Source organism: Aptenodytes patagonicus, chromosome 20, assembly GCF_965638725.1.
Source record: "Aptenodytes patagonicus chromosome 20, bAptPat1.pri.cur, whole genome shotgun sequence".
Classification (NCBI taxonomy): Eukaryota; Metazoa; Chordata; class Aves; order Sphenisciformes; family Spheniscidae; genus Aptenodytes; species Aptenodytes patagonicus.
The window spans coordinates 2,273,512-2,300,991 of record NC_134968.1 but is presented as its reverse complement, the minus strand read 5'-3'; the positions used below and the strand labels follow the sequence as shown (position 1 = coordinate 2,300,991).

Genomic DNA, 27,480 nt, shown 5'->3' with positions numbered 1-27,480 from the left:
AGTGTCCTATGAGTCAGAGGGAGCAGGGGAAACTGAGTCGCGGGCAGTGACAAGTGGGGAACGAGGCAGAGCCAGTGGCCGGTTTGGGGGACTCGGCCCTCACCGTGATGCGTCCCGGCCCCTGTCGTCCCCATGCCACCGCTCCCTGCCCTGTGCCTCGGCACTGTCACCCTCCTCCTTCCTGCCCCAAACCGCCTGGCGCTGGCAGGCGGCTGCCACGCTCCACCCCGGCCCTTCGGCAGCCCCGCTCTGGGGGGAAGCCCCACGGGGGGGGGACTCCGGGGGGAAGGAGGGGAGCGGGGGGCTGTGGCGAGCCCGTCCGGCCGTGGGGCTTCCCCCGAGCACCCTCAAACCATCTCCCCCGTCTGGTGGGAGGAATCCTGACCGGTGCTGGGAGGATGCTCAGCACCTCCTGCCGCCGGACCCTGCTGGAAGGGGAGCACCCATGGGTGCTGGGGATGGGTGCTGCCCCTTCCCCAGTGCCGCCAGGGCCAGGCCTGGGCCAGCCAGGGGTGACAAGTCGGTGGCAGCTCCGGAGGGGTCAGCGGCCGGGGGGGGGGGGGCCGAGCAGACGGCTCCTTAATCTCGGGGAAGGAAGCAGCTCTGGTTACGGAGCTGCCCTCGGTGTAAAAGGAGAGCAACAGGAAGAAAAGTCATTAACATCGTTCCAGCCGCTGCCATCCAAAACCCTCCTGGTGCTCGGCCCCGCGCCGCTAACCCCCGTGCCCCCGCCACCACCGCCACCGCGCTCCCGGGGGTCCCTGGAGTGGGGTGGCACGGGGGGTCGGGCCGAGGGAGCCCCCCGATGCCCTGTCCCTGGGGTGGTCCCGCTCGAAGCCTCAGCGCCCGGAGTCACGGGGCTCAGTGGTGGCGGGTGCGCTGCCTCCCGCCTGCGGGACGGATCCTGCCCACTGGCCCCGGGAGACTGAACCGCAGTTCGGCTCTGGTCCCTCCTCCTCTTCCTCGCCCTGGCCTTGGTAGCCTGGGTGGGAGGTGGCAGTGTGCACAGGGCAGCTTCCCACCGCATCCCCGTCCGGGTGCCACCGTGTTCGGGGTGTCACCGTGTCCGGGGTGCCACCGTCCCCCCATGCACGGTGCAGGATGGCCGGGGAGCGTCGATGAGCGCGGGGCTGTGTGGGTGTGCGAGGGGACCACGGCGTACGTGTGCATGGGTGTGCAAGAGGGCTGGTGTGTGTGCATGGGCGTGCAAGGAAGCCTATGTGTGCATGAGTGTGCACGGGTGTGCAAGGGGCCCGGGGGGGGGTGTGTGCAAAGGGGCATGGGTGTGAGAGGGTGCCAGTGTGTGTGTGAGGGGGCTGGTGTGTGCATGGGCGTGCAAGGGAGCCTGTGTGTGCCTGTGTGCAAGGGGGCCGGGGGGTGTGTGCAAGGGGGCCGGCGTGTGCGTGGGCGTGCACACGACTGCTGCGGGTGTGCAAGGGAGCCAGCCGTGTGCGTGCAAGGATGCTGGCGTGAGCGTGCCTGCGTGCGCACAGGAGGCCCCACTGGGCGTGCGTTGCATGCGTGCAGCGCGGGGGGTCCGCCGGGTGTGCGAGGGCCCCCCCCCCCGCCAGCGCCCGCCGGGCCGGGGGGAGTCCGTTTCACCCCCCGCCGCCGCTCCCCGGCCCCTCGCCCCCCTCCTGTACGAGGCGATTTTCTTCAGCGGGAGCCAGATCCTCGGTGAAAAGCCGCGGCTCCCTGGGGAGCGCCGGGGGGCTGCAGCCCCTGTCTGGCCGACTTAGCGTGACGGGGGCGCGCGGGGCTCGGGGCTCGGGCCCCTGGCCCTTCCTCTTCATCAGCGGGAGGCGAAGGCCAGGGAGTGATGTGCACTGACCGGGCGGGGGGACGGCGGGCGAGACACGGGCTACAGCTTCTGACAACGCGCGGCCCCGGCGGGCACACGCGTGTGCGGGATCGCCCGCCCCGCTGCTGCGGCCCCTGAGAGCCCCCGTTTGGGGATCTGGCCACGGGAGGGGTCCCACGGGCTCGGTGGCACGGGTGACGTGGGGACATGGGGGGGCTGGACCCCTCTGGGATGGGGCTGAGGATGCTCCAGCCCAGCAGAAAGGATGGTGATGTCTGATCCTGCCCCATGGGGACCAATCCTGCCCCTTTAGGTCCCATCCCATCCTGCAGGGTCCTGTCCTGCCACGTAAGGTCTCATCCTGCCCCTTTCGGTCCCATCCTGTCCTGCAGGGTCCCAGCTGGGTCTCCAGGTCCTGCCACATGGGATCCTATCCTGCCCCATAGGGTCCAATCCTGCCCTACAGGGACCAGCGCTGCCCTGCAGGGTCCCATCTTCCCCCACAGGGTCTGATCCTGCCCCACAGAGTCTAGTCCAGCTTTCCAGGGGCCCATCCTGCCCCGTAGGAAACAATCCTGCCCTATAGGGTCCAATCCTGCCCCATAGGTTCCCATCCTGTCCTGCAGGGTCCAATCCTACTCTGTAGGGTCCTACCCTGCCACATAGGCACTGATCCTGACCCCTTGGGTCCCATCCTGTCACATCAGGTCCCATGCAGTCCTGCAGGGTCCGACGCGGCTCTGGAGGGTCCGATCCTGCCCTGGGGGGCGGCGCGGGCTGGGGGAGGCAGCCGGAGGCAGGGCAGCGGTGGGGACGGACACTCGCTGCATGCCAAATGGCAGAGCCGGGAGTTAAAAATACCCATGGGGGCCTTGCCGACGGAAGTGGAGGTGTTGGCACCGGCTGCTCGGGGCCGGGGGGGGGGGGCCGTGCTCGGGTGTCCCAGCCCCCGCCGGGGACCCTCCTACCCAGCACCAGGACCCCACCAAAGTGGGTGGCAGCACCGGCCACTGGGTCCCCACCATGCAGAGCCGGGCACCCCGAAACGCCGGACAGGAGGAACATCACCGGCACTCACCCCCGTGGTGGGCACACCCAAGCCCGGCATGCGCCCACCGCCGCTGCGGCGGCACGGCGAGGGGCCTTTGGGAAATGCAAAGTGACAAATGACGCCCCGTGCGCATTAATTGATGTGACGTGGGGCTGACACCGCGGTCGCACCCGGGGCCGGCGCGCGGGAAGAGGGGGAAAAAAAAAAATCCAATCAAATGTTAAAAATAGGTCAGGGGGAAGGAGCCGGAGCCGGTTTCATTTCAGCCGCCGGTTAAAAGGAGCCGCCCGTGGGTCCAGCCGGCGCGGTGCGAGCCCGGGCGGCAGCGGGGGGGAGCCAAAAACGAGGGAGGGGTGCGATGGAGGGGGAAGGGGACGGGATGCACCGTCGGCACCATGTGTCTCTGCCAGGGCAGTGGGACCCCAACCCCAAATCCCACCTACCCGAAACCCAGCTCCTCCAAAGGGCCAGGGCTCGGCATCAGACCAGGATGTTCCCACTGGCACAAGCAGGGCCAGATTTGTCCCCAAAATGCGGCTTTCTCAGCCCTGAGCCGCCCCGCAGGTGCTGGAGGGCTTTAGGGGACCCCAAGCTCTCCCGTCGGGGGGGTGTGTCAGGGCAGGATTGCAGCAGGGACCGCTGGGGCTGTGCTCCCCGTAAGGGTGGCCCGGTGCCCAGGGTGGCCTCGCGCTGGCGGTGGCTGCGGCCGCCGTCCCGGCGGGTCACGGGGAGTTCAGGCTGCCGGCGCGGGTGTCAATGGCCCCCAGGTGCCCGCCTGGTGCTGGATTTCGGGCCACCGGCCAGAGCGGGGCCACCAGCGGGTCATGGCCGTCACAGCCTCACGTGTCCCCATGGCCGCAGTGAGAGCCAGGACCTGCAGCAAGAGCTGAGGAGCAGCTCCCTGGGGACATGTCTGCCACGGGGCCACCGCCATGGCTGGCCACCACCGTGCTGTCCCCGAGAGCCACACAGGGACCGGGGGACACGTTTTCTGTCCCTCCCTCCGCTGCATCCCCAGCGTTCTCTGCATCACGGAGCATCACCCCCTGCATCCCACCCCCTGCATCCCACCCCGGCAGCAACTGGTGCCAGGGGGTGCCAGGGTACAGGGGGATTTGGGGGGGGGGGGGTTTGTCTTCCACTAGACACCCCCCCTCCCCGCCTTGGATGCTCGATCTGGGTGACCCCGAGTTTAACCCCACTTACGGCGCCAGCAGATGCTGCCCCCGACGCAGATGGGTTGTGACAGTCGAGAAGTCCCCCCCGGCGGGCGCTGGCGAGGCGCTGGCCGCAGCGGGGGGGGGCGCGAGGCCCATGTCACGGCGCGTTGGCTCCGTCACCTCCCCGCAGCGAGATGGCGGGTCCCGCGTGCAAGGCCGGGGCCGGGCCGGCAGCCTGTGGGTCCCCGGGGGGCCCGGTGGCACTTGTCTCTCCACAGCATCCGTGATGGTGCTGGGCACATGGCAGCCGGGGCTGCGTGTGTGTCCCCCCCCCCGCTGTCATTTGAGGCCGTGGCCCCCCCAGTGGTTGGGAATGGGGGGGTGTGGGGGGGTGTGTCACTGCAGATGGATGCTAAAGAGCCGATCCCATCACGGGGACAAGGAAGGACACTGGGGGAGGCTTGGCCAGGAGGGGACATGCCACATCCTCCCCGGGGCAGCAGGGTCGGCACATCCCGGGCGTGAAGGGCAGGAGGTCCCCGGGGACCGTGGGAGCCACCACCGCTCCCGCCGAGGCTGCGGGGAGCCAGGGCCAGGGAGGGCGAGGCACGTGCAAAAACCTTCTGTCTCTCCAGGAAGAGCATCTGCGAAAGGTCAGGCAGCTGCTGGCACACGTGTGCGAAGGGGACCAGCAGCGAGCGGTGCCGCAGCCAGAGCCGGAGCTGGCAGGGCAGCGACAGGCAGCTGCTGCCTGCAGGGCAGGAGAGCTGGGCACCCCGGGGCGATGCTGATACCCCAGGGTGACGCAGGGACCAGACCCCCTGGCTGGATGCGGGCACCCCAGGGTGATGCAGGGACCAGGCACCCCAGCTGGATGCAGGCACCCCAGGGTGATGCGGGCACCCCAGAGTGATGCTGGCACCAGGTACCCAGCCTTGGATGCAGGCACCCAGGGGTGATGCAGGCACCCAGGGGTGATGCGGGCACCAGGCGCCCAGCTGGATGCAGGTACCCAGGGTGATGTGAGCACCCTGGGGTGATGCAGGCACCCAGGGGTGATGCGGGCACCAGGCACCCCCAGGAAGGGGCCGAGCTGAGAAGCTGAAGCGCAGCAGCCCCAAGTCCTTCGCAGAAGACATGGGCTGAGAGCCGAGCCTGCGGCCGCCGCTGTAACCACTGGTCATGCCGCCTCCGCCCGCGGGGCCGAAGGGCTTCTCCCCAAGGATGTGGGCAAAGCCCCCCGCGCCAGCCGGGGTCCCTTCCCCCGGCCAGGCAGCCCCTCCATTTCTTATAAACGCCTCTGGCGATGCTCCCCCATGATACAGCAGCTCTGGGGTTGTGGTTAAACCCCAGGGCTCCGGCTTTGACTCACACCGGATCCGCAGCAGAGAGGGGCCTTTCGGCGCCCACGGCTGGAAAGAAACGCTCACCCAGGCAGGAGTGCCGGGCGCTTCCTCGCAGCGCCGTTTCCTATAAACCCCGACGGAGGGGAGCTGGGGTTGAGCCACCGCTGCAGTCCCCAGGCTGAGCTGGGGAGTCCCCTGGAGCCCTCCTGGATCTGCGGGGATCCCTCCAGCCCGGTTTGGGGGGATCGGGCTTGTGCATGCAGGTGATCCCCCTTCGGCGGGCAAAGTCGGAAGGAGCAAGAAACACCCAGGGCAAGACATCAGCACAACACTTACTAGACATCAGAGAATCCCCTTCACGGCACACGCAGCTGGGGACACCAAGTCTGGCTGTCACCGCTGTCCTCCCTGCCCGGAGCTGGCCCTGAACACACAGTGACGGGGCAGGAGCAGGAGCATCCCTGGTCCCCCCCCCCCGCCCCGTGCCGCAGGACCCAGCTGCAGGAGAAAGCGGGACCCGAGCAGCGAGAATTGCTTCATTTTTCCCCTAAACGATAGAAACGCCGAGAATAGAAAAAAAACCCCGAAAGCCCGCTGGAAAAAGAAACCTTTCAACCGGCCCGAAATAAGAGGGGTTTTTTGCTGGGAAAAAAAAAAAAAGAAAGTTGCCGCATAGGAAACGGAGAGGTGTGACCCGCTGCGAGGCCGGGCTGGCGCAGGGGACGGGGACGCCGGGGGCTGCGGGCACGGAGGCAGGCGTGCTGTGGCGTGTCCCACCATGGGTGGCGGGGCACAGCCCCGGGGTGAGGAGGGGGCTGCCCGCTCGCGGGCAGCGCTGGGGGACGATGCTCTGTGCGGGGGCTGTGACATCCCTGGCGTTTTAGGGGACAATCCCCCCCCCCCCCCCCCCCCCGGGGATGCTCCCATCGCCCTCGGGACAGGCTGGAGGAGACAGACCCCGGCCCCTGCCACTGTGAGAAGCCCCCCCTGCAGCCCAGCCCTCTCACAGCTGAGGTGGGACCGGCTCGTCCCTTGTCACCGCAGCCGGCACAGCCAGGCCACAGCAGGGACACGGTGGGTACAGCCGTACACCTGACCCCCGCCGAGAGCCCCCGAGCCCCAACGTGGGTCCTCCCACCCCCTGCTGCCAGCGGGACCGCCACGCCAGAGCCCTGGGCATGGCCACCACCTCGTCCTGGCCCCCAGCCGCTGCCGCGGGGAGCGGGGTGCAACGCCTGTGGCAGCGGGGGGATGCTCCTGGCCACCCGGTCCCCTGCCCAAGCTGTGGGGACAGTGGGGCCACATCATCCTCCCCCCCCCAGCAACCCTTGGGACAGGGCAGCTGCAGAGGCACTCCGGGGTGGGTTTGGGGACCGGGACTGCAGCGGGGGGGGGGTGGGGGTGGTACCACGCATGGGTGGCATCGTGGCACCCTGAGTCCTGGCAAAGTGGTCAGGCACCCTGGGGTGCAGCGGCCCCCGGGAGCACCCGGTTCAGTCCCAGCCGGGCACCCCAAGCGAAAGCCCTGCCACCCCGGGGGGTGAGGGCGAGACCAAAACCACAACCCAGCACTGCGGTTTGCAGCTCCCTCCTGCGAGGTGCCGAGGAAGCAGCGGCACCCGGGGGGGGGGGGGGGGGGGGTCAGAGGAAACGGGGCCCCACACACACACACACACACACACACATACACCCCGGGCAGCCCCGCTTGCCCTGCACACCGGGCGGTGGAGCCGCAGTGGGGTGGGTGAGGGAAACTGAGGCACGGGGCTCCTCAGGGCACGGGAGGCATCGGTGGGGACCGGTCCTTCTTGCAGTGAGGATGTCTCAGCATTTCCCCACGCAGAGCAGGGCTGGGGCAGGGTGGTCCCCACGGGCGAAGGTGGGGGTGCAGGGGGGTGATGTGCCCGCATCCTGCTCACGGGACGTAGCGAGCTGCTTTGCCCCGCGACCGCAGGCGTGGCACGGCCGCCGGGCACCGAGCCTCGTGCCCCCCACGGGCACGGGCATCCTGGGGCCACCACCAGCCCTTTGTTCCCACCCCCCCCAGCACCATGGAAGGGCAGAGGAGCAGGGCAGCGGGGCAGCCCCAAGGCAGCAGCTTCGCAGGTGAACGCCCCAAACCTGGGGTGCCAGGACCCCCAAACTCACACGAGCATCATGCACTCGGGATGGGGACGCATCTCCCCTGGGTGACACATGTCCTGGAGCCGCCTGGCTCCTCCCACACGGCCCAGGAGCCGGAGGTGTTTTGGGGTGGGGGGGTGGGGGGGTGGGTGTCGGGGGTCCCTGCGTCCCTGGGGGAGTCCAGCAGCCTCCTGACTCAGCGGCAGCCGCCCCCGGAGGAAAGCGGCGCTGAGTCGGCAGCGGGATGAGTAACGGCACCCGCCGTTTGACATTTATCACGTGATTTCAAAAAAAGAGAGAGGAGCCAGGGGGGAGAGTGGGTGGCAGGAGACAGTGGGGGCCGGGCACCCACTGCCTGCCACTGGGTCCCCCCCCCCGCTCCGCCCCCATCCCAGTGCATTTCCAGTCCAAACTGGTGGATGGGCGGAGAAGGAGCCCGGCTGCCCTCGACGCTGCTCCGGGTGCAGATCAGGCCTCGTCCCCGGGTGGGTGCAAACCCCACCCCAGTTGGCTCTTTTTGGGACCCTTCCCCGCAGCATCATGTCCCCATGGGGGTCACCGCGTCCCCCTCGGCTCAGCCCCCTCGCTCCCTCACTGCCCGGCGCCCCAGGGCTGCCAGTGCCCAGCCGGGGAGCCGGATCCGGCTCAGCCCTGGGCAGGGGCTGCTCTTCCTCCCCCTTCGCCTGCCAGATGCAGAGATCAGCTCGTGATAATGTCTGCTGCTGCGCTGCCTCACCGGTGGCGCGGAGCCTATCTCCTTCACACCATCGCCCTGCAGCCTGCCGTGCCGCGACGGCTGGGAACTGGCTCAGCGCCCTGCTCAGGGCTGTGCTCGGGGAGCAGGGACAGAGCCCTCTCTGCCTCTTGCAGCCTCTCCCGGGCAGAGAGGCCAGAGAACGGTCACAACTCATCACATACATGCTCCCAGCCAGAGCCAGAGCAGGCAGGGGCTGGGATTTCTCAAGGGCAGCCGCGTTTAAGGGTGTTTCAGGCCAAGGTCATGCACCCGCATCCCCCACAGGGCCGCCCCTGACCGTCAGCCCGCAGGCAGGGCGGCTGTAGGCCCTACAATAACATGGAGGAGCGGGGTCTTGGTGGTGCTGCCGGAGTGGCGGTACCCGTGGTGGGAGGGAACGGGGCTTCCCCGTGTGTGGGGCAGACCCTTCCCCCAGGTTAACCAGGAGCACCCTCACCCTGGCCGTCGCCCTCCCTGGACCGCGAGCCCTGCGGGGTCTCCCCCACCTCGGCCGGTTTGGTGGCGCTGTTAAGAGGGAGAAGCAGCAGCCCTTAACGAGGCCGATCGCCAGCAGGCGACGGAAGCCCGGCTGCCCTCCCCGACCTCCACCTGCTGCCGGGGATGCTCCGTGACCATCCCCCTGGTGTCCCGCCCAAGGGCACCCCCTCCCTTTGCAGCCCCGACTCTGGCTTCGGGCTCCCTCCGGCGCTGCCCCGCTCGGCGTTTCGCTTACCCGGCACCTCGCGGGCTGTTTGCTTCCTCTGTGGTCCCAGCCCCGCCACCTTTGGGGCTGCACGCTCTCCCCCACGGCGCGTTGCTCGCCCATCGGCTCCTCCCGGGGTTTGGCGCAGCCCCCGTGCTCCCCTCTCCCAAGTAACGGGGAAGGGCAGGGCTGCTTCGTGCCGGGGTCCCACGTGGGGCTGGGGGTCCCCATGTCCATTTTATCCCCCCTGTTTGTCACCCCGGGGACATTCGGCATCACCAGGGTGAGTGGCTCGGGGCCGTGCCATCATGCCACGAGCACTGAGGATGAGCTGAGCCCAGCACCCCTGCCGGCATCGTCAGAATCACAATCCCCCCCCCCGTGCCCACCCCACAGCCCCCCAGGCCTGGGACAAGCCCGGGGTGGGGGGTGGGGGGGTGTCCCCAGCTGCAAGGGGACCTCGAAGGCGCCGGTCTGGCCGCACGCCAGCGCTGGCACCGTGGGGCTGGGGATCGGCCGTGTCCCCGCCGTCACTCCCGGGGCTGGCGATGGTTTTTGTTTTGTTTTTGATTGTCCCATTTCTTGACACCTGCCAGGCCAGTAAACCCGAAACGTGCTGCCGTGCCGGGAACGGGGCCACGGGTGCAGGTTACCCGCAACGGGCACCCCGAACCCCGTCACCCCTGTGGCTGCCCCGCTGAGCCCTGGTGACACGAGTTGCCTCTGCTGGGGCTGGATGCGCCAGCACCAGGCTCGTCCCCAGCCCCGGGGGGCACCCGCAGCCCGGCCCTCTCCTCCCTCCCTGGGGACCCCGAAGAGAGGAGACGGCTTCGGCCCCCCCACGGTGTTTCAGGTGCTGGAAAGGTTTTATTGGAGTCGGTGGTGTTGCAGAGAGCGCGGGTCCCTCCACCCGGGGGTCCCAGTGCGGGGGGGCGGGGGGGGCTGCACCCGGCCGAGCCCCTGGGGGTGCATGGGTGGGTGCGCGCCACGGCACGGGGGGGGGACATGCAGCACGGAGCGGCTCGGTGGGGGGGACGGCGCTGTGGACCCCCCCCCCCCGTCTCCTGGCAGCTTTGAGGTAGATTGAACGTGTGGGGGATGGGGGTGATGGGGTGGGGGGCTCGGGGTGAGCAGCCACCTGCAGCCCCGGGCTAAAGCAGGGGGGCCCTGGTGGTGTGGGGGGGGCTGCTGAGGGGCTGCGCTGTCCCCACACCGGGGGGGGGTCAGGGTCAGGGAGAGCTCCCAGGCCACAGAGCCCAGTGCAATAGTTGGGGGGGGTCCATGCTGCACCTCGGGGTTTGTTTCTCAGCAGCATCGTTGTGGGGAGGAGGGAGAAATGGGGGGGGGGGGGCTTTTAATGTAAAAGAGTGGAAAGATGCTTGAACCAGTGGGATGAGGTGAGGGGGACCGAGAACAAGCAGCTGAGCCCCGCTCCCACCCCACCCCCCAACCCAAACTCTAACCCAAGGAGCCGGGGAAGGGGCAGCCCCTTCCCTTCACCTGCTTCCTGGGGGCCGGATCCAGGACCCGGCCCCTTGAATCCTCCCTGAGATCAAGCAGTGACACCCAAGGGTGCAGACGACACCCAAGGGTGCAGGCAGGTCCCCTCCAGCCGCCACCCGGGATGGCGTTGTCCCAGCACCCTGATTCGAGCATCCAAACCCAGCGCGGATGCAGGGACGGGGTGAGGCGGGAGCGGAGGAGCCCACTTACGGGGGGCCAGGGGCTCCAGGGTGGGGGGTGGCTCAGTCTTTCCGTAGCTACTGAAGACTTGGAGGTATTTCGGGAGCCCTGTCGCTCCTCGTGTGTTTTTCATGCAGCATCCAAAGACCGGGGAGGGGCGGGGGGGAGGCTCAGATCTTGCTGTTCTCCAGGTGCGAGTCGATGTGCTTCACCAGGGCATCGTCCGGGTAGCCGATGGGGAAGGCCAGCTGGCACAGCGGGCAGCTCCGCACCTCCGAATCCACCGTCTCCAGCAGCAGCTGCGGGGGCACAGGGCGGTGCTGAGTCCACCGCCCACTCCCTGTGGGGGCCACGTCCCCCCGCTCCTTCTTCCCAGCACCCTCCCGCCACCGTGTGCGGGCTAGAATGCCACGCAGCCGGTCAGAGGTGGGGAAACCGAGGCATGCTGCGGGGCGATCGCCCTGCCTGCGTGGTGGTGGGGTTCCCTTGCCTCTTTCCCCCCCTCTCAACCCACCACAACACATCCCCGGGGGGTCCCGCTTACGTTGATCGAGGGCCAGGACTGGGCGTGCTCTGCCCGGGCGTAGGCAGCGGCCGTCCGGTGCGCGGCGTCGGCGTCGGGGATGGGGAAGCCAGCGCAGAAGGAGGCACAACGGATGGCCCCCGCCTCGGGGCTGGGGGGGCTGGGGAGCGCCCACTCCTCTTCATCTGATGATTGCTTCTCGAAGCGCACGTGTTCCTCGAAGGGCTCGCGGGCGCTCAGGGGGGCCCCCGCGCCCCCCAGGTACACCTCGCCGTAGGGCCGGTGCTTGGGGAGCGTCGAGGCTTCGGGCTGGAGCCAGAGCGAGCGGCTCTGCTGGTACAGGGCCACGTTGCTCACCTCCGAGTAGCTGCGGCGGCCCTGGAAGCTGGCTTTGATGTGGTGGCTGGAGGGTTTGGCATAGCCCAGCTCCATCCTCTCGCCGGGGAGCCGGTGTGGTGATGCCGAGGCTGGGGACGGGCAGGGCGGCGGGGCCGGGGACCGGCGCTGCTGGGCGGGCGACTGGCTGGAGGGGGGCACCGGGGACCGGCGCTGCTGGGCGGGGGACTGGCAGGGGCCGGGGGCTGGCGAGCGGCGCTGCTGGGCCGGCGACTGGCTGGGGGGTCCCGGTGAGCGCCGTTGCAGTGCTGGCGACTGGCACTGGGGTGCCGGCGAACGCCCCGGCGGAGCGGGCGAGGGGCACTGCGGGGCGGACGAGCGGCGCTGCTGGGCTGGCGAATGGCACTGGGACAGCGGGGAGTGGCGCTGGCCTGCAAAATGGGGGGGGGGGGGGGGGCCACAGAAGATACCCCCCATCAGCTCGGCGGCACAGAAAATACCCCTCGTCACCCACGTGCCTCCTGGACGGACGGGGGCATGCGGCCGTGGGGACCCCCGGCGGGAAGGATGCTCCTGGGGAGGGATGCTCCCAGGGGTGGATGCTCTTGGGGACGGATGCTCCCCGGGATGGACACACGCAGGAGCTCGGCACCGGCCGGAGGACGAGGGCAGCCAGCGTGGTCTCCCTGCTTTTTTGCATCCCAGCCCTGTCCAGCCATGGGGTGCCAGCCCCCCCCGGGCCCCCCTTACCGCCGTTGAGGCTCTTCTCCTGCAGCAGGGCGCGGAGGATCTGGCTCTGCAGGGAGCTGAGGTTCCTCAGGCGGCACAGCTCCTCCGTCAGCTCCGTGTAGGCCAGCGCCAGGTTCACCCTGCGGCAGGGACGAAGCGTCACCGAGGGCAAAGCAGCCCCGGTCCCCAAGCCGGGGGGGGGGGGGAGGGGGGCCCTGCTACGGGGTGCTGTGGGGCGCACCCAAAACTAACCCAAATTCAGGTTTTTAACTCAAAAGGGAAAAGTTGTGGCTGTGCACTGCCCGGCATTGTACCCGCGGCCGCCCCGTGCACCGGGAGCAGCTGGGAGCGGGAGGGAGGTGGGTGCCGCACTCCCCCCCCAGCTCTCGGAGGCCCTGACAAAGTCATCAATTCTTCTCCAACTTCGGTGTCGCTTTTCAAAACCATATTCTCTGCGGTGATGCGAAGGGAGAAGCCGTTTCCCGAGGGCCCCGCGGGGCTGGGGGCTCAACACATCCTCCCGCGCCGTGCGCGGAGAGTTCAACTGAGCCGTTGTGACACCCCGGGGACCCGGGAGACGCCGCTCGTAACAGCAGCCGACAGGTCTGCCCCTGCCCGCCCTCCTGTCATCCCATGGGGGGGGGGGGGGAAGAAAAAGAAAAAGAAAAAGAAAAAGAAAAAGAAAAAGAAAAAGAAAAAGAAAAAGAAAAAGAAAAAGAAAAAGAAAAAGAAAAAGAAAAAGAAAAAGAAAAAGAAAAAGAAAAAGAAAAAGAAAAAGAAAAAGAAAAAGAAAAAAGAGAGAAAAAAGAAAAAAACAAAGAGAGAAAGAGAGAAAGAAAAAGAAAGAGAAAAAGAGAAAGAGAAAAACAAAAAAATAGAGAAAAAGAAAAGAAAGTGAAAAAGAAAGAGAGAAAGAGAGAGAAAGAGAGAAAGACGTTTCCCCAGCCGGGTCCCCATGTCACATCCCGAGTCACCACGGTCCTGCCAGGGTGGCAGCGAGGACATGAGCACCCAGGGACATCCCCGGACACGGCTGCCCCTGAGACCCCCCCCACCCATGGCCCCACCAGCTCCCACCTCTCCTGCCTCAGTTTCCCCTCTGTGGCCCATCGTGGGCACCCGGCTCTGAGCCCAGGACCCTGGTGCAGAGGCTGCGGCCGCTCCCCAAAGCGGGGGGGGGGTGGGGGGTGGGGGGTGGGGGGTGTGTGTCCCCCAGCACCCCCAGCCCCGCTGCTGGATTTTGGCCACTCCCGCAGGGGGCCACCCCAGCCCCCTGCAAAGTCACGTCGAGGTGCAGGGAGGAAGCGCCAAAACCGCAGCGCTGGGGCGGAGGAGCAAGCGGTGCCGGCGGGGGGGGGACACAAAGAGCCCCCGGCCCCCACCCAGGGCACCCTGCCAGGACCCCTGCCTGCATGGGAGGGAGGGCAGGGACCTGCCCCATGGGTCCCTCCCGCAGCCAGGGGGTCTGCGAGGCTTTTCGGGTGGTTTGGTGCCGGGGGGGGGGGGAGGGAAACGCGGAGGGGTCTCGGTGCCCCCCCGCAAAAAGCTCTGTTTCAGGGCAAACTGTGAGGTTTTGATACGCAACTGCAGATAAACTGTGAGAACAAACAGCCGCCGAAAAACTGGCCGCCCACGCCTGCCCGGCTGCCGAAAGCACCGCGGAGCATCGCTGCTCCAGTGGGAGCAGCCGGATCCTGCAGGACCCGGCAGGATTGGTCCCCCATGGCCCTGGCAGGACGACTGACACCGTGTCCCCTCCTTGTCCCCGGCCAGAGATGCTGTGGCCAGTGGGGGGGGGGGACAGCGGGGCTGCAAGCACGGCTGAGATCCCCCCTGAGCCGGGACCACCAAAGCGAAGGGCTGGGGACATGCGGGGGGGCTGGGGTGCAATGTGGCCCCCCCCCAAAGCACCAGTGGGGGGCACCAGACCCAGCCGGGGTGGAGGGGGAATGGCATGGCCCAAGGGCTGCTGGCAAGGCCGTGCCTTTCCCCCGCCCCGGCAACGATACCCATCGCCCCCACGGCGCGGTCGGTACCGGGAGAGATAGCAACCACATCACAGCCCTCCTGCCCCACCGCAGGGCTGCCCCCCACCCCCACCCCTCCGTGTCGGCACCGCACGGTCCCCAGGAACCCAGGAGGGGGGGGGGACACGACAGGAACGCACGATGGCATCTTCGTACCACCGGGACTGGGGCTTGGCCCCCACCCTTGGTGGCAAAGTTAATCTGCGGTGCGCTGGTGCTGGCCAGGTGCAGACCCTCCCTGGGTGGGGGGACAGCAGGGGTGGGGGAGGGAAGGGGTGACCTCGAGCGGGTCACACCTAGTAAACAAGAAGCCGGCGAAGACTGAAATAAAAGCAGGAACCGCAGGCGTAGCTGCCGTTGCTGCCGGGCTGGGGGGGAGCGTGGGCTGGGGGGGGGGGGGGGGGCTGGGGCCAGGCACGACCCCAGCAGCCGCTTGGCCCCCCTTTGCTGCAGGATCGGGGTGGGGGAGCCGGGGACCGGGATGTCCCAGCGCAGCCGGCGAAGCATCGCTGGCAACGGGAGGCGGCGAGGACGGCGGCAGCCCTGGCATGGGCACCCATGGGTGCAAGATTCATTAAAACCCACAAAACCCCACCAAAATGGTGTCAGCAGCGGGGCAGTGAGAGGGCACGGGGCCGGCGGGGGGGACGCTCTGACCACCTGAACCCAACACCCCCCCGGCTTTTGGCACCGCGTCACCCCTGGATGTCGGTGGCGATACCCTGGGGACGGATCCTGCAAAGCGCCCCCTGGCCCTGCAGCTTTCCAGCACCCTCCATCCCCCGGCACCCCCTAACCCTGCTCCCCCGGGGCTTTCCCCGTGATTTGGCTCCTGGCTTTTCCCCGGCCCCCTCCCGAGGAAGCGCAAACGGGACTGGCTGCGACCTCAAAAAGGACAAAAAAAAAAAAAAAAAAAAAAAAAAAGGACAAAACCAAGAACAGAACCAAAAAGACCCAAAAAAACCAACAGAGGGGGCTGGAGGGACCCCCGCCCTGCTCACGCCGTGGCGGCACGCCTGACTAGTTCGGCAAAAGCCAGCCAGAAAAGTCACCCGGAGATAGAAAGCGCCGATAAGAGCTCCTTTCACACCAAAAAGTGGTGAGAGGAGCGGGTTACAAAAAAAAAAAAGAGACCGTATTTACAAGAAAAGGCCGGGGAGGGAAAGCTGTGCCCGGGGAGGGGGGAAGGTGCCCCCAGGGCCTGGGGGTGAGGGCGCGGAGCCAGCCGTGCCTCAGTTTGCCCACCCCGACCTGGGGAAGTCGGCTTAAAACAAGGTGGGTTTGGGAAATGTTAATACATATATCTGGAGTTTTATTTCCCGGTGGGGGCTGGATATTGCGGGCAGGGGGACGGGGAGAGGGGGGACCCGCAGTGAGAGGGACGGCACAGACCCCCACAGCGGGGCTGAGCTTTGTGAAAAATAAAGTGAATTAAGGGGGGGAAGCGTGGGAGGTTATCGAGGGACCCCCCCCCCCCCCCCCCCCCGGGCATGCACGGCGGGAGAGACGGGGTGACAGCGCCCGGCCGCAGCCTCCAGGGATGCCAGCGTGGATGCGGCTAGCCTTCCTCGAGCCCCGCGTGCTGATTTACGCCGGGAAGACAAGAAACAGCAAAAGCATCCAACACCTCAGGAAAAAGGAGGGGGGACACTCCCCCCCCCCCCCCCACCTCAACCCCCCCACCCCAGCACCTTCCTGCCCCGCGCCAGGCGAGTCCCCGCGCGTCACCTTTTATCTGTCCACAGCTTGGCACGGGCTGCCAGCCCCGGCGCATCGCCGCCCGGCGCAGCCCGAGGTGCCCGAGAGCCGCGATGCCAGCCCGGCGCATCCTGCCTGGCGTCACGCTATGGGGTGGGGTGGGGGGGACACGGGACGGACGGGGGGACGGGGACAGGGGTGCGAAGTCCTGCTGCCGCGGCCTCACAAGCACCCAGCCGCGGTGGGACGCGTGGGCGAGGACAGCGGGGTAACGAGGCTGTTGCCTAATTAAATGGGTTACGGATGGCTGGTTTTAGGGAAAGTCTCAGCGCCGGCGCAGGGCTCCTTTGCGTACCCCCGATGCCAGGGTTGGCCCGGGGAGGTTAAGGGGTCCAGCTGTGGGGAAGCCAGCCCCTGCCCTGGCACAGCCACGCCGCCTCCCCCGGCTCTCCTCAGCCCTCCCCGGACTTGGGGGTGCCTTGACCCAAACCGGGGTGCTCAGTCCCTGTCCCAGCGCCACACAACGCCCCCGGGGGTTGCCCTGATGGAGCCCCCAGAGCTCACGGCTGCAGCAAGGGGAGGCCAGAAGAGGCGCAAGGGCCGGAGGAGGGACTCTCGGCACCGGCACCACGATGGCTCCACATCAGTTACACCATTGCAAAAAGAAACGCTGCTGGCAGGTTTTGGTGCAGAGCTGGAGCGAGCTGGAGAAGGGGAAGCCAGCGGCCCCGAGCAGCCCGAACATGCTCCTGGTCCTGCCCGGCACAGCCAGGCTGGCATCCCGCAGCCTGGCATGGCTGCGTGGCACGGCTTGGTGCTGTACGGTGCTGTATGGCGACTGCACGGTGCTGCACAGCAGCCACAACCATCAGTGCCCTCTGGAGGCAGCGGCACACTCGCCGAGCCGGCACCGCGCAGCCTGTACACGGTGCCGGATGCCGGACTGCGGCCACCCCGCCGCCTGGAGCCCAGTTCAACTCCAAACTCCCCGGGTGCTTTTCCAGCAGGTGCTTTTGGAGTGCAGGATCCCACCTGCCTGCAGCACTTCAATGGGGGGAAGCCCCCGGGGACCCTCCCCAGAGGGAGGTCCCGTCCCCCCAGGACACCCTGAACGTGAAGCTCCGCAGTGCCCCAGCAGAGCCCCATGTGCCCCCAACCCCTCCCTGCCAGGGTGGGGACCCCCCCCCACTGCAGCCCAGCCCTCACCCCGGTCCACCCCCGCACTTACTGGTCGTCGCCCACCTTCCTCACCCAGGCCATATCCCGCTCCGACTGGTCCTGGGGAGAGCAGACATCCCATCGGCACCCGGACCCCCACCCACCGGGGGATGGGGGGTGGTCCCGCATAGCCGGACCCCTGCCCCGTACCTGCTCCCGGGTGTCCTGCAGGTGCTTCAGCTCCGCCTGCAGCCGCTCGCACTCGGCCTTGAGATGCTCCTCGCGGTGCTGGGCGCGCTGGGTCTCTGCCGCGCCGCCTCCAGCTCGGCCTCCAGCCGCCCCGCCGCCTCCAGCCCCCGGCTCTGCCAGCCACCGGCACGCTCCAGCACTGCGGGCAGGGCACGGCTCAGCCCCGGCACGGAGCCCGGGCTTCCCCGCCTGGGGGGGTCCCACGGGGCAGGGAGGGGGGCAGCTCACCGTGGGTCAGGCCGGGGTTGGGGTGCAGGGCGGGAAGGCACCTCCTGGCCCGGCAGCGGGGCACCCAGCCCGGGGAAGGTGCCACTGTCGCGCTGCCGCAGCTGCTGCTCCAAGCTCCGGATGCGGCTCAGGTGCGTCTCCACCAGCACCCGCTGCCCGGGGAGAGGGCGAGCCGCTGGCACCGCACCCCTCCCCGGGGTTCATCCTGCCCCGCCCCGGCAAGACCCGGCGCTCGGGGTCCCCGTGGAGCCGGTGGCCGTCATGGCAGGGCGACGGGGGGATCTGTCCCCAGCACGTGGCCAGCCAGAAGGTGGCACGGCGCGGGTGGCCCCCCGGGCTGGCAGAGCATCATGCTGGATGGGGCGGGGGAAGCCGGGGATGCCCAGCCGACCCACCGCGCCAGGACGGGGACACGCTGGAGCCGGGAGCATCCCTTGGCCGGGTGGGAGCGGAAGAGACAGGGATAAAGCCAAGCCGTGTGCATCACTACAACCCCCAACGCGGCCATAACGGGGCGAGCAGCCGCGGCCCCCCAGCCCTGCATCCCCACCAAGTCCCTGCGGTGGCACCAGCGGCCCCGTGGGATGGAGAAGCCATTTGCCCAGCTGCGGCCATGGAGAGGGGAAGGGGACCCCGATGTCCTCAGGCACCGGTCCCTGCCAGCAGCACCCGCCGGCACCCACCATCTCTCCGAGCTCGGTCTCCAGGTCAGCCTTCTCCACGCACAGCTTCTCGTAGGCCTGGATCATCTCCTCCAGCTGCTCCTCCCGCTCTTTGCTCTTCTGCAGCTGCCGGGAAGGCAGGCGGGGGTGGGCGGCCAGCTCGGGGACCCCCACGTCCCCCGGCGCCACCGGCCCCGCTCACCTCGTGCTGGAACTGGTTGAGCTGCTGCTGCAGCGACGCCTTCTCACTCTTGAGCAGCGACGTCTCCTTGGCCTCGTAGGAGGGAGAAGATGTGCTCCTCCCCAAACTCACCGATCAGCGGGTACTGCGGCCACGGGGCAGAGGCATCAGCGGGGACACCCGGCCCTGTGCCCCACTCCCGGCCCCCCGGCCCCTCACCTTGACCTCGTACCATCTTGAGCCGGCGCTTGAGCGTGGAGTTCTCCCTCTCCAGCCCTGTCAGCCGGTTCTTGATGTCGTCGTAGGCGGTGATGAGGGCGAAGTGGGAGGCCGAGCACATCTCGCCCGAGAGGTCAGTGTTGGGGCTGTCGAGCCAGTCCTCGTCCGGCCCCAGCGCCTCCTGCGTCAGGATGCTGATGTCGTCCTCGAACATGGGAGTCCATGTCCTGCCTGGGGGGATACAGACGGACAGACAGACGCCGGTGACCCGCAGCCTCGGTCCCCTGGGCGAAGCGGGGATGAACCCAGCCGGGGGCAGCCTGAAGCCCCCAGAGCAGGCTGGGCTGCGAGGGCACTGGGTGCAGGATCCAGCCTGGGGCAGGGGGAGCTGTGGATCAGCCCCCACCGAGCCCGGTCGGGTCCTGAGGACAGAGCGGGGTCTGCAGGAGCTCGGCAGTGTCCCAAGGGCAAAGGGTGATGGAGGAAGGACGGTCCCAGGAACCGCCACTGGCAGCGGCTCCAACCCCGCAGCATCCCCCGGGGTGGCAGGGGGACACCAGCCAAGCGATCGCCTCTGCCCTCTGCCAGGGGAAGGGGGGGGACGGGGGTCCTGGCAGCCCCCACAGCAGGGGCCATCACCGCTAGGGACAAGGGTGGGAGCCGGGGTGGCAAAGAGCATCCCCCAGCCGGAGCGGCCCCAGGGGAACGCAGTGACTTTCCCCATGTCCCCCCGGGGAGCAAGTGCCAGAAATAGCGGCCGGTGCCGGTGCTGTTGCCTCCTGACCTGCGCCGCACGCGAGCTGTTTCCCGCCCTCCCACGCCTCCGCAGCGGCACGCAGCCCGCGCATGCCCTATATACCGGCGCTGCCGCTCACCCCCCGGGGAGCCACCTGCCTCATGGCACGGCCCCCGAACCGGCCCCGGGGGGCCTGATCCTGCTGCACAGCTGGATTTGTCCCCGGTCGAGGATTTTGAGTGGTCAAGGCTCCCAAAAGCCGCTGCCACCAGCAGTTCTGCTACCGCTCCCGGGCTGTTTGGCACAGCCGGCCGGCAGGGAAAACACACTTCGAGGTGGCGAGGAGGCAGTGGCTGCGGTGCTGAGCCCGGCACCCGCATGCGGAGCTCTGGCACTGTCCCCCCCGGCCCGGCCAGGGGCCTGTGGGCACCGGGTGGCCGCTGGCTGCGCGCAGCCTCGCCGGCTCGGGCAGACATCTGGGAGCCGCTGCTGCCCAAATAATTCATAGCACAAAGCCGGGAGAAGGAGGCGATATCTACAGGGTGACGGGGCGAGACAGCCCGGCCCCCCCGAGCCGCCGCCGGAGCCGGGGGCCAGCCCCGCTGGCACCCCCAGTCCCACTCTGCCCTGGAGGGCAGACCCCCCAGCTGCTCCCGCAGCCCCAGCACGGTCAGGGGTCGGGCGGTCGTGGCTGCCGCAGCTGCGCGTTTTGCAGCCTCCACTGGGACGAGGAGCACGAAATGCGGACAAACCCCCCAGCACCCCAACCCCTCCTCTGTCCCCACCATAAAGGCTTTAAATCCACCCCCGCGGGGCAGCGATGGAACAGATGGGACACCCAGGATCCACCTCCGCTTAGGCAGGGAGGGCATCGTCATCATCCCTCATGGGGAAACTGAGGCACCCCCGTAAGCCAAGATGAGACTCCCCAAGCCCCTCGTGACCCCCTCAAAGCAAGACCCCAGGAGTCCTGGGTCACGGGGCCGGTGTGCGCCAGACCCCTGCCTGGACCCTGCCTGGGGGTCCTGGGGGCACCATACAGGCTGGAGGGGGAGCCCCAGTGCCAAGCAGGGATGGGACCCTCTCGTCCCGACACACAGGGCCTGGCAGCAGCTCTACACCCACAGCCTGGCCCCGAGTCCCCCGGCCCGGCCCTGCTGCTCCCCAAACTGTGCCTCAGTTTCCCCATCTGTATCATACTGTGACACCTGCCTTACAGTGGGCCCCGGGCGCGGGGCGAGGCGGTGCGGGCTGGGCAGGGCTGCGGCGCAGGCACGCGTGTCTCAGGCGTCGGCAGCACGGGCAGCGCAGGCAGGGAGCCGCAGTGGGCAGGCACTCAGGAGATCAGCCACGAGAGGGTCAGCGGGAGATGGCGGCGCTGTCATTAGGCTCCAGGGGCAATGGCGGAGGTCCCCACGACGCCGCACCAGCTACGCTCCCCTCCACGTTCCCAGCGGTCGGCCCCTCCTCGAGGCCTACAAATGCCTTTAAAGAGAGCAAAATCAGGGCTGCAGCTCCCCAGCACCGGGATGCTGCGGGAGGGCTCAGCCAACGAGCGGCAGCTCACCGCCCCGGTGCGCCGGCGGGGATGGGAACGGGCTATGCTGGGCAGGAGGTGACACCGGGCTGCTGGCACCCAGCTGGCACTTGGGGAGAGGCACCACGCAGCAGCCTGGCCCCCCGACACGGCCCCACTTGGGGGTTCTGGGAGGATGCGCTCAGTGGGACCGAGTTCCAGCACAGCCCCCAGCCACGCACCCCCTGCCCGAGCCTCGGGGGGCTGCGACCGGTACAAGCCCCCTCCTCATTGCTGTAACCTCCCTGGGTGCTTTCCCGCTGCTGGGGGTGGGAGGCGCGGGGAGCCGGGGGGGGCTGCAGGGAGGGGGCCGGTGGAGGCCAGGACGCGGTGCCACTGCCACGGCCCCGAGTGAACGTGGACGGGCTGCAAACCTCCGTGTAAACCTGCGTGCAAAGGGGGCCGGGAGCGAGCGTGGCCCCCGACCCCGGGAGTGGGGCCCGGGCGGGCGGGCGAGTCCGGGCGGGGGTCGCGGGCACCGGCGGGAGGGGAGGGGAGGGGGAGGGGCGGAGGGGGAGGGGCAGGGGCGGGGGGGTGGGGGGTGGGTCCGGCCTGCGGCGGCCCCGGTACCTCCGGTAAGCCCTCCCGAGCGCCCCCGGCCCGGCCCGGTGCCGCCCGCCCTCTGCGCCCGGCCCGGTGCCGCACCGGCGCCGGGGGTCGCCGACAGGGGGACGGGGTCGGATCGAAGACGCAGGAGGGGTCCGGGGCGGAGCCGGGGATGGGCCGGGATGGGGATGGAGCCGGGGATGGGGATGGAGCCGGGGATGGGGATGGAGCCGCGGGTGAGGGTGGCGGGGGGAGATGGGGATGGAGACGGGGACGCGATGGGGCCGGAGGAGGCAGGCCCGGGAAGGGCGGGGGCAGCCCGGTTCTCCCCCCAGCCCCGGCCCAGGCCCCGCACTCACCGGCGATGCGATGCGATGCGGCAGCGCCCGCCGGGATGCGGCTCCTTTCCCACCCCGGTCGGTCTCGGTCTCGGTCTCGGTCTCGGTGCCGGCCCCGGCCGCCCCCGCCGCAGCCCCGGCCCCGGCCCCGGCCGCCGTTTCTTCCGCTCCGGAGACACCGCGAAACCACGTGGGCACCGGGCGGCCGCCAGCCCCCTCCCCCCGCCACGCGCCGGTGCCGCCCCCGGGCTGCCCCCCCCCCCCCCCCGGAGCACGGCGGTCCCCGGGATGCTCCCGGGGGGGGGCGGACACGGGACGGGACACGACACACGCTGCCCCGGACCCCCGCCCCGCTGCAGCCCCCCCCGGAGCCTCCACCTCCTGCCCTGCCCCGGGAGCGGGGGGGGGGGGGGGGGGGGGGGGGGGAACCGGACCCCAGCCCCCTCCTGCGGTCGGGGGACCCCCCCACACCCCCCCAGCGGGGCTGACCCCGGGGCCTGGGGGGGCTTCTCCCTTCCCGGGCAGCCCCGGGGGGCGATGGCGGAGCAGCACCGCAGCCACACGCCGTGGGGGCTGGGCTCGCCTCCCCCCCCCCCCCCCCGCCCCGAGAACATTTTATTCCCCGAATTGTTCTCTCGGAGCCGCTTCCATTATGGAATTACATTTTTTTCCCTTTGCTGCGCAGGGTTATTAATAGCTGCTCTCCTTTCGCCGGTGCCGCTGCTGCCGGGGGCTCCACCGGTGAGTCCCGTGCTGCGGGGGACAGACCCTCGCGGCCCCCCCCCCCCCGGGCGGAGGGACTGCTGCCAGCCTGGCGCCTGCAGACCCCAAGGCCTGGATGGACGGACCCACGGCACTGGCTTGACCCCGACAGCACGAACATCCCTGCCGAGGCCTCATCCCACCCCACTCGAGGACTTGGGGGGGGGGGTGGGGGGGTGGTGGAAGCGGAGCCCCAGGGATGGTGGCCGGGGGCGGGGGGCTTTGCTCCTGCCTGGGCACCGGCAGCAGAGGTGATGGGGGAGATGTCAGCACGGTGCGATCCTGCGTCCCAGCCGTCTGCCTCCATCACGCGACGGCTCGTGCCGGGCTGGGGGAAAAGGTGTCAGTACAAAAACCAGGCAAAGATGGTGCTTGGCTTCACCCAGGCCCTGTCCCCACCTCAGAGACCCAAAGGGAGCGAAGCCCCCGGCCGAGGAGCTCCCATCCTAGACCCCCCCCCCCCCTTCCCAGCGCTATGTTTAGCGCAGCTGTATCATCGCTTGGATGGAGCCTGGGCTGCGCCGGGAGAGCGCGGCGGTGATTCAGCGCATGAAGCCTCGCCACCGGAGCGGGAGCGGGGCCGTCGGCGGCGTGGCTGGACCCCCGCCCGCCCCAGGTTGGCATCGGTGGGTTACCGCTCATGGGATGCCGAGATGCCAGGTGATTCCTTCGGCTGGAGCAGGAGCCAGGCGCCGCACCGGGGGGGGGGGGTTTCTGAGCCGAAAACGCAACCTGAGGCCCAGGAGGTTTTGGGAGGCCGATTCCAGGTGGGCACCGGGCTGCTCCAAGGCTTCAGCGAGCAAAGCGCGGCCGTTTCCGTCTGAGTTCCTGCCAGGGAATCAGCACGTTGCCTTCAGTGCACGGCCTGGAGAAATCAACACAGCTCTTGGGGGCTGGAGGGGTCGCAGGGCTGGGCTGAAAGACAGGAGAGCACCAATAACCCCGGGGGAATCAAACGGGTGCAGGCAGGGGCGAGCAGGAGCCACGGGGCTAGGCTCTGCCGCAAACAGGGCCCCGGAAAAATCCCGAGTGCCAGCTCCGGCTTTGCTCACGCTGGCAGATTGCTGCAAAGCACTTTGAAGTGCAAATTAAGGTTTTCCATCAGGTTCGAACTTAATTTTGACGCAAAGAAAACAGCATGGCCTCAGCCCTGCGCGTGTGTGATGGAGGCAGGCGGCGTGCCGGGGATGGGCAGCCCGGCAGGGAGCAGCAGGCAGGGGGATGGGGTCCAATGCTGCACCGCCGCCCCCCCCCCCCCCGCAAGGGGCTGCACGTGGGGGACAGGGCACAAAAGTTCACCGCGCATTAAAGAAAAGCCTCGCAGCCGCCCCGGGAGCTGTTGCAGGTTTGGCTGGAGAGGAGGAAGGCAGAAGGAGACTTTAGAGGCAGGAGGAACGATCCAAGCTCCTGCGATCGTCGCCCGTGTAAGCCAGGCCCCGGGATTTGGGGTCCGCATTGCACATCCACAGCCAACGCACCATCCGGGACCACGGGTACGGGCAGAGCCGGATCCAGCCCGGCTGCCCTGGGGGATGCTCTGCTCTTCCCAGGGCTGCAGCTCTTCCCCTGCGGTTTTCCCCAGCAGCCCACCCACCACCCTGGGTGCCAGCAGCCCATCCGGCAGGGATGCTGGCAGCAGGAGCCAAGAGGAGCACAGGGCATCCCCCCCTGCGGCATTTTCTCCTCCTCCCGATAGTTTCTGCAAATTTTTAAGCCGAAGGCAGCATCAGGAAAAGGTCCCCCCGACTGGCGGAGGTCCCTCGCCCACCCTCGCTGCTGCCTCTGGGGTGCTGGGGACCGGCCTCATCCTGCGAAGGGAAGATCACCCAAGGGCAAGGGCAGGCTTGCAGCACCCCCGGACATTTGGGCTGTGGTGGTTGAGAGATGCAACGCCCAGAGTGACAGGAACAGCTCTAAAGCTGCTTCTACAGCCAGCTTTCACAGTCATCGTCGCAAAGCCAGGTAAAATCCCCACTTCCCAGCAGCGTTCGTGCACGGGAACTCGTCGGGCAGAGCGATGGCAAGTCGTTTGTCGAAAGAGTCGAAGCTCTGCCGCCTTCTCAGCTGCTTCAAAATCCTGCTCAAAACCACGTTTTTCCACCCCCCCCCAATATTACGTGTGCCTCCGCGGCCCGCCCAGGCCGGTCCCTCGTGCTCCCTTCCCCGCTGTCCAGCCGTGCTTTCGCCCTGCAGCTGGGAGCTGCCTCCCCGGCATTTCCAAGCATCTCTCGCACCTGCCTCTCTCCCAGATCCCCATGTTAACGCCATAACTGAATTACTTAACTCTAATGCATTTCGGGTACGCTCAAGGTCTCGGCTAATCGGTGCACTTCCACAGTGCTCACGGCAGGGAAACGATGGAGAGCAGGGGAAGAGCAGGGGAAGGCAGGCAGGGGAAGAGCAAGCTCTCCTGACCCCCAGCCTGCATCTCCTCCTTGAATAGCCCACGTTACTTGGAGGCTGCAAACTCCCCGGGTTCACACGAGGCCTGAGCTGTGCTAGAAATGTCAATTGAACCCCAAAAACGTCGCCTTCATCATCCTCGGGGACAGTCTCTCATTCGTTACCTCCATTAACCACTCAGAAGGAACGAAGGAGCCCGTCAGATCCCTCAATCAAAGGCTTTACTTGCCTGAGCAAAGTTATTTAGTGCGTTTATGGCGGAGGCAGCGTTGGGCTCCTCGGTTATTACCAACAAAAAAAATTAGCCTGGCTGCCTTTTGGCGGGGGACACTTAAAATCCGCCCCGGTGACGCCCAGCGGCATTAGCCTGCAGCCGGCTGAGGTTTTCCTTTCCACCCCCATCAGCTCCGGCCGCCACCGGGACGAGGCCGAGCAGTAAATTCGTCCATCGGTTCCTGCTCACCAACAGGGTCTAACGCAGGAACACAAAACGCCATTCCCACCGGCAGCCGCAGACACGGTTGTGGAAGCGCTGTTGTGAGCAGAGGGGTTAGAGCGGCGCAGAAGCATCTTTACGGCGAGAACCTCATCACCCGGCCACGCAGAGCGGAAAACCTCCGACCATTTTCCACTTGGCTTATCTGGCCCCGCTGTGGAACCGCGCTGGCTTGAAAGAAGAGCCCCGCGTGTTCAAAAAGCCGGCACTGAGCTCGTCTCCCACCCGCGCAAGGCGTCCCTGGGCGGGCTGGAGGCATCCTCGGGCTCCCCAGGGGTGCCCGAGCACCCACTCCACACCCCGAGCACCCTCACCGAGGTGCTCACCCCTGTGCATTCAGTGCAAAGGCTGCAGTAACGTTCCCAGCCCGGCGCTCGCATCGGCGCCCGGTGGGGGCTACGACCCAGCAACCAGGACCGGCACATCATGCTCTCAGCTCCCCAAAAGCCGCGGCTCTGAGCATGGAGCGACTTCGCTAAAACACGAGAGGCAGCCGCACGCGCGGACGAATGAAACCGTGACGTTAGCTGGCACCGGAGAGCTGCAGTGGTGGAACTCTGCATCCACGCCATTTCTCACCGTAGGCTCGAGCTCAGCCTGGCGGGATGCAAGTGAAAAGCTGCGAGTCCTCGCACAACCCCTGCTGCTGCCTGATCCCCTGTCCCGGCCCCGGGAGCAACAACTGGAGGAGGATACAAGGGAGCATAAAGCAGGGGAAAGCTGCAGCCGGTGACCAGAGAGCATAAAGCCCTGTAAGTCGCCATGCTGGAGCCCGTCCCTGATCAGCACAGCCCCTCCGTAATCGTGCTGATCCTGGCCTAAGCACCCACGCGGCACATCCAGCTCCTGGGCGCTCGCAGGGGGGAGGCTGGACGTCTCTCATCTGGACGCCCCGGTATTTCGGTCGTGGCAGGAAAGCCCCGTGTCCCTGCCGGGCGAGGGTACACGAGCGATGCCATTGTAGCCACACAGTGCCCGGGTTTCGCAGGTGGGATGCTCCCCGTCGCAGGAAAGCGTGGTTTCCTCCGGCGCTCCCCGGTAGCCGACACACGGACCGTTCACCGCCGCAACGTGCAAAACCACCCGCTCTGCTCGCAGCCAGCGCCTCAACAACAGGGTTAAGGAGAACAGCCGTAAAATTAAGGTCCCCTCAGCTAGAAAGTTTCATTCCAGAGGGGTGACACCAGCTCAAGGGCCACGCTGACCACCCTGTCCCCCTGTGCTGCCGTTGCGCCACCCCCACGGGTGGGAAACCGCTGCATTCAGCAAGTGCCGGCGGTGCCAGACAGCGACTGCGAACTACAGCAGCCCTTCGCAGGAGGGCGCCGAGGCCACGCTATCACCTCCGAGACTAGAAAAATCAAGTTGCTGGTTGTTTCCGCCCCCTCCCCTGCCCAAGGCTGCAGGGAAATCGGGTTTTCTCTTCTCCCCGTAGGGACGCAGCCGTCCCGGGGGGGAGCTCGGCACATCAGCCCGCTCACCTCGAGCCACCCATCGCCGGAAAGATGCTAAATAAATGAAATCCAGCGTTGGGAGGAGAGACCGAGCTCCTGCTCCCAGAAATAGTTCCGCACGGCCCCGCTATCCTCGGGTGCCGGAGTGGCACATATGGCTGATGACACACTGCTGTCACCTCCGGCTCCCCCAAAGAGGAAACGGGCGATCGTCACTCATTGAGCGCACACCCACACAGTCTCTCCGAGCCACCGCGGCGGGGGAAGATTGCTGGCAGGAGGAGACGCGGCGGGCTCTGGGAAAATGAAGCAGCAAAAAAAAGTAAGGAAAACAAAAATAAAGCGGTTTTTTTTTTCTTTTTTTTTTTTTAATTTAGAAGGTAAATAAATCGGTCCTACCGATTTGTTAGTAACTGGGTCCTTTCCAATCATTATTACTGAGCGGGCGCAGCCGGCGGGGAGGTGGTGCGGTGACGGCGCTGGCGTGTCACGGCGGGTTAGAGTCTTTGCTATCAGAAGGCAGACGAGCACCGAAGCGCCGGTTCCTTCGCTAGG

At 67.7% G+C, this 27,480-nt stretch overlaps 1 protein-coding gene across 1 annotated transcript; it reads right to left on the bottom strand.

The window, feature by feature from the left end:
• Positions 1 to 10,407: 10,407 nt before the first annotated feature.
• Positions 10,408 to 21,895, bottom strand: TBKBP1 (TBK1 binding protein 1). The gene is given in 15 exon segments (XM_076356679.1): positions 10,408 to 10,903; positions 11,149 to 11,894; positions 12,214 to 12,332; positions 17,146 to 17,195; positions 17,286 to 17,383; positions 17,386 to 17,463; positions 17,553 to 17,584; positions 17,586 to 17,704; positions 18,236 to 18,340; positions 18,417 to 18,494; positions 18,496 to 18,540; positions 18,615 to 18,626; positions 18,628 to 18,841; positions 20,559 to 20,835; positions 21,832 to 21,895. Coding segments are annotated over 13 exon segments (1,812 nt in total). The 5' UTR covers positions 18,829 to 18,841; positions 20,559 to 20,835; positions 21,832 to 21,895; the 3' UTR covers positions 10,408 to 10,774.
• Between the last annotated feature and the right edge of the window lie 5,585 nt (positions 21,896 to 27,480).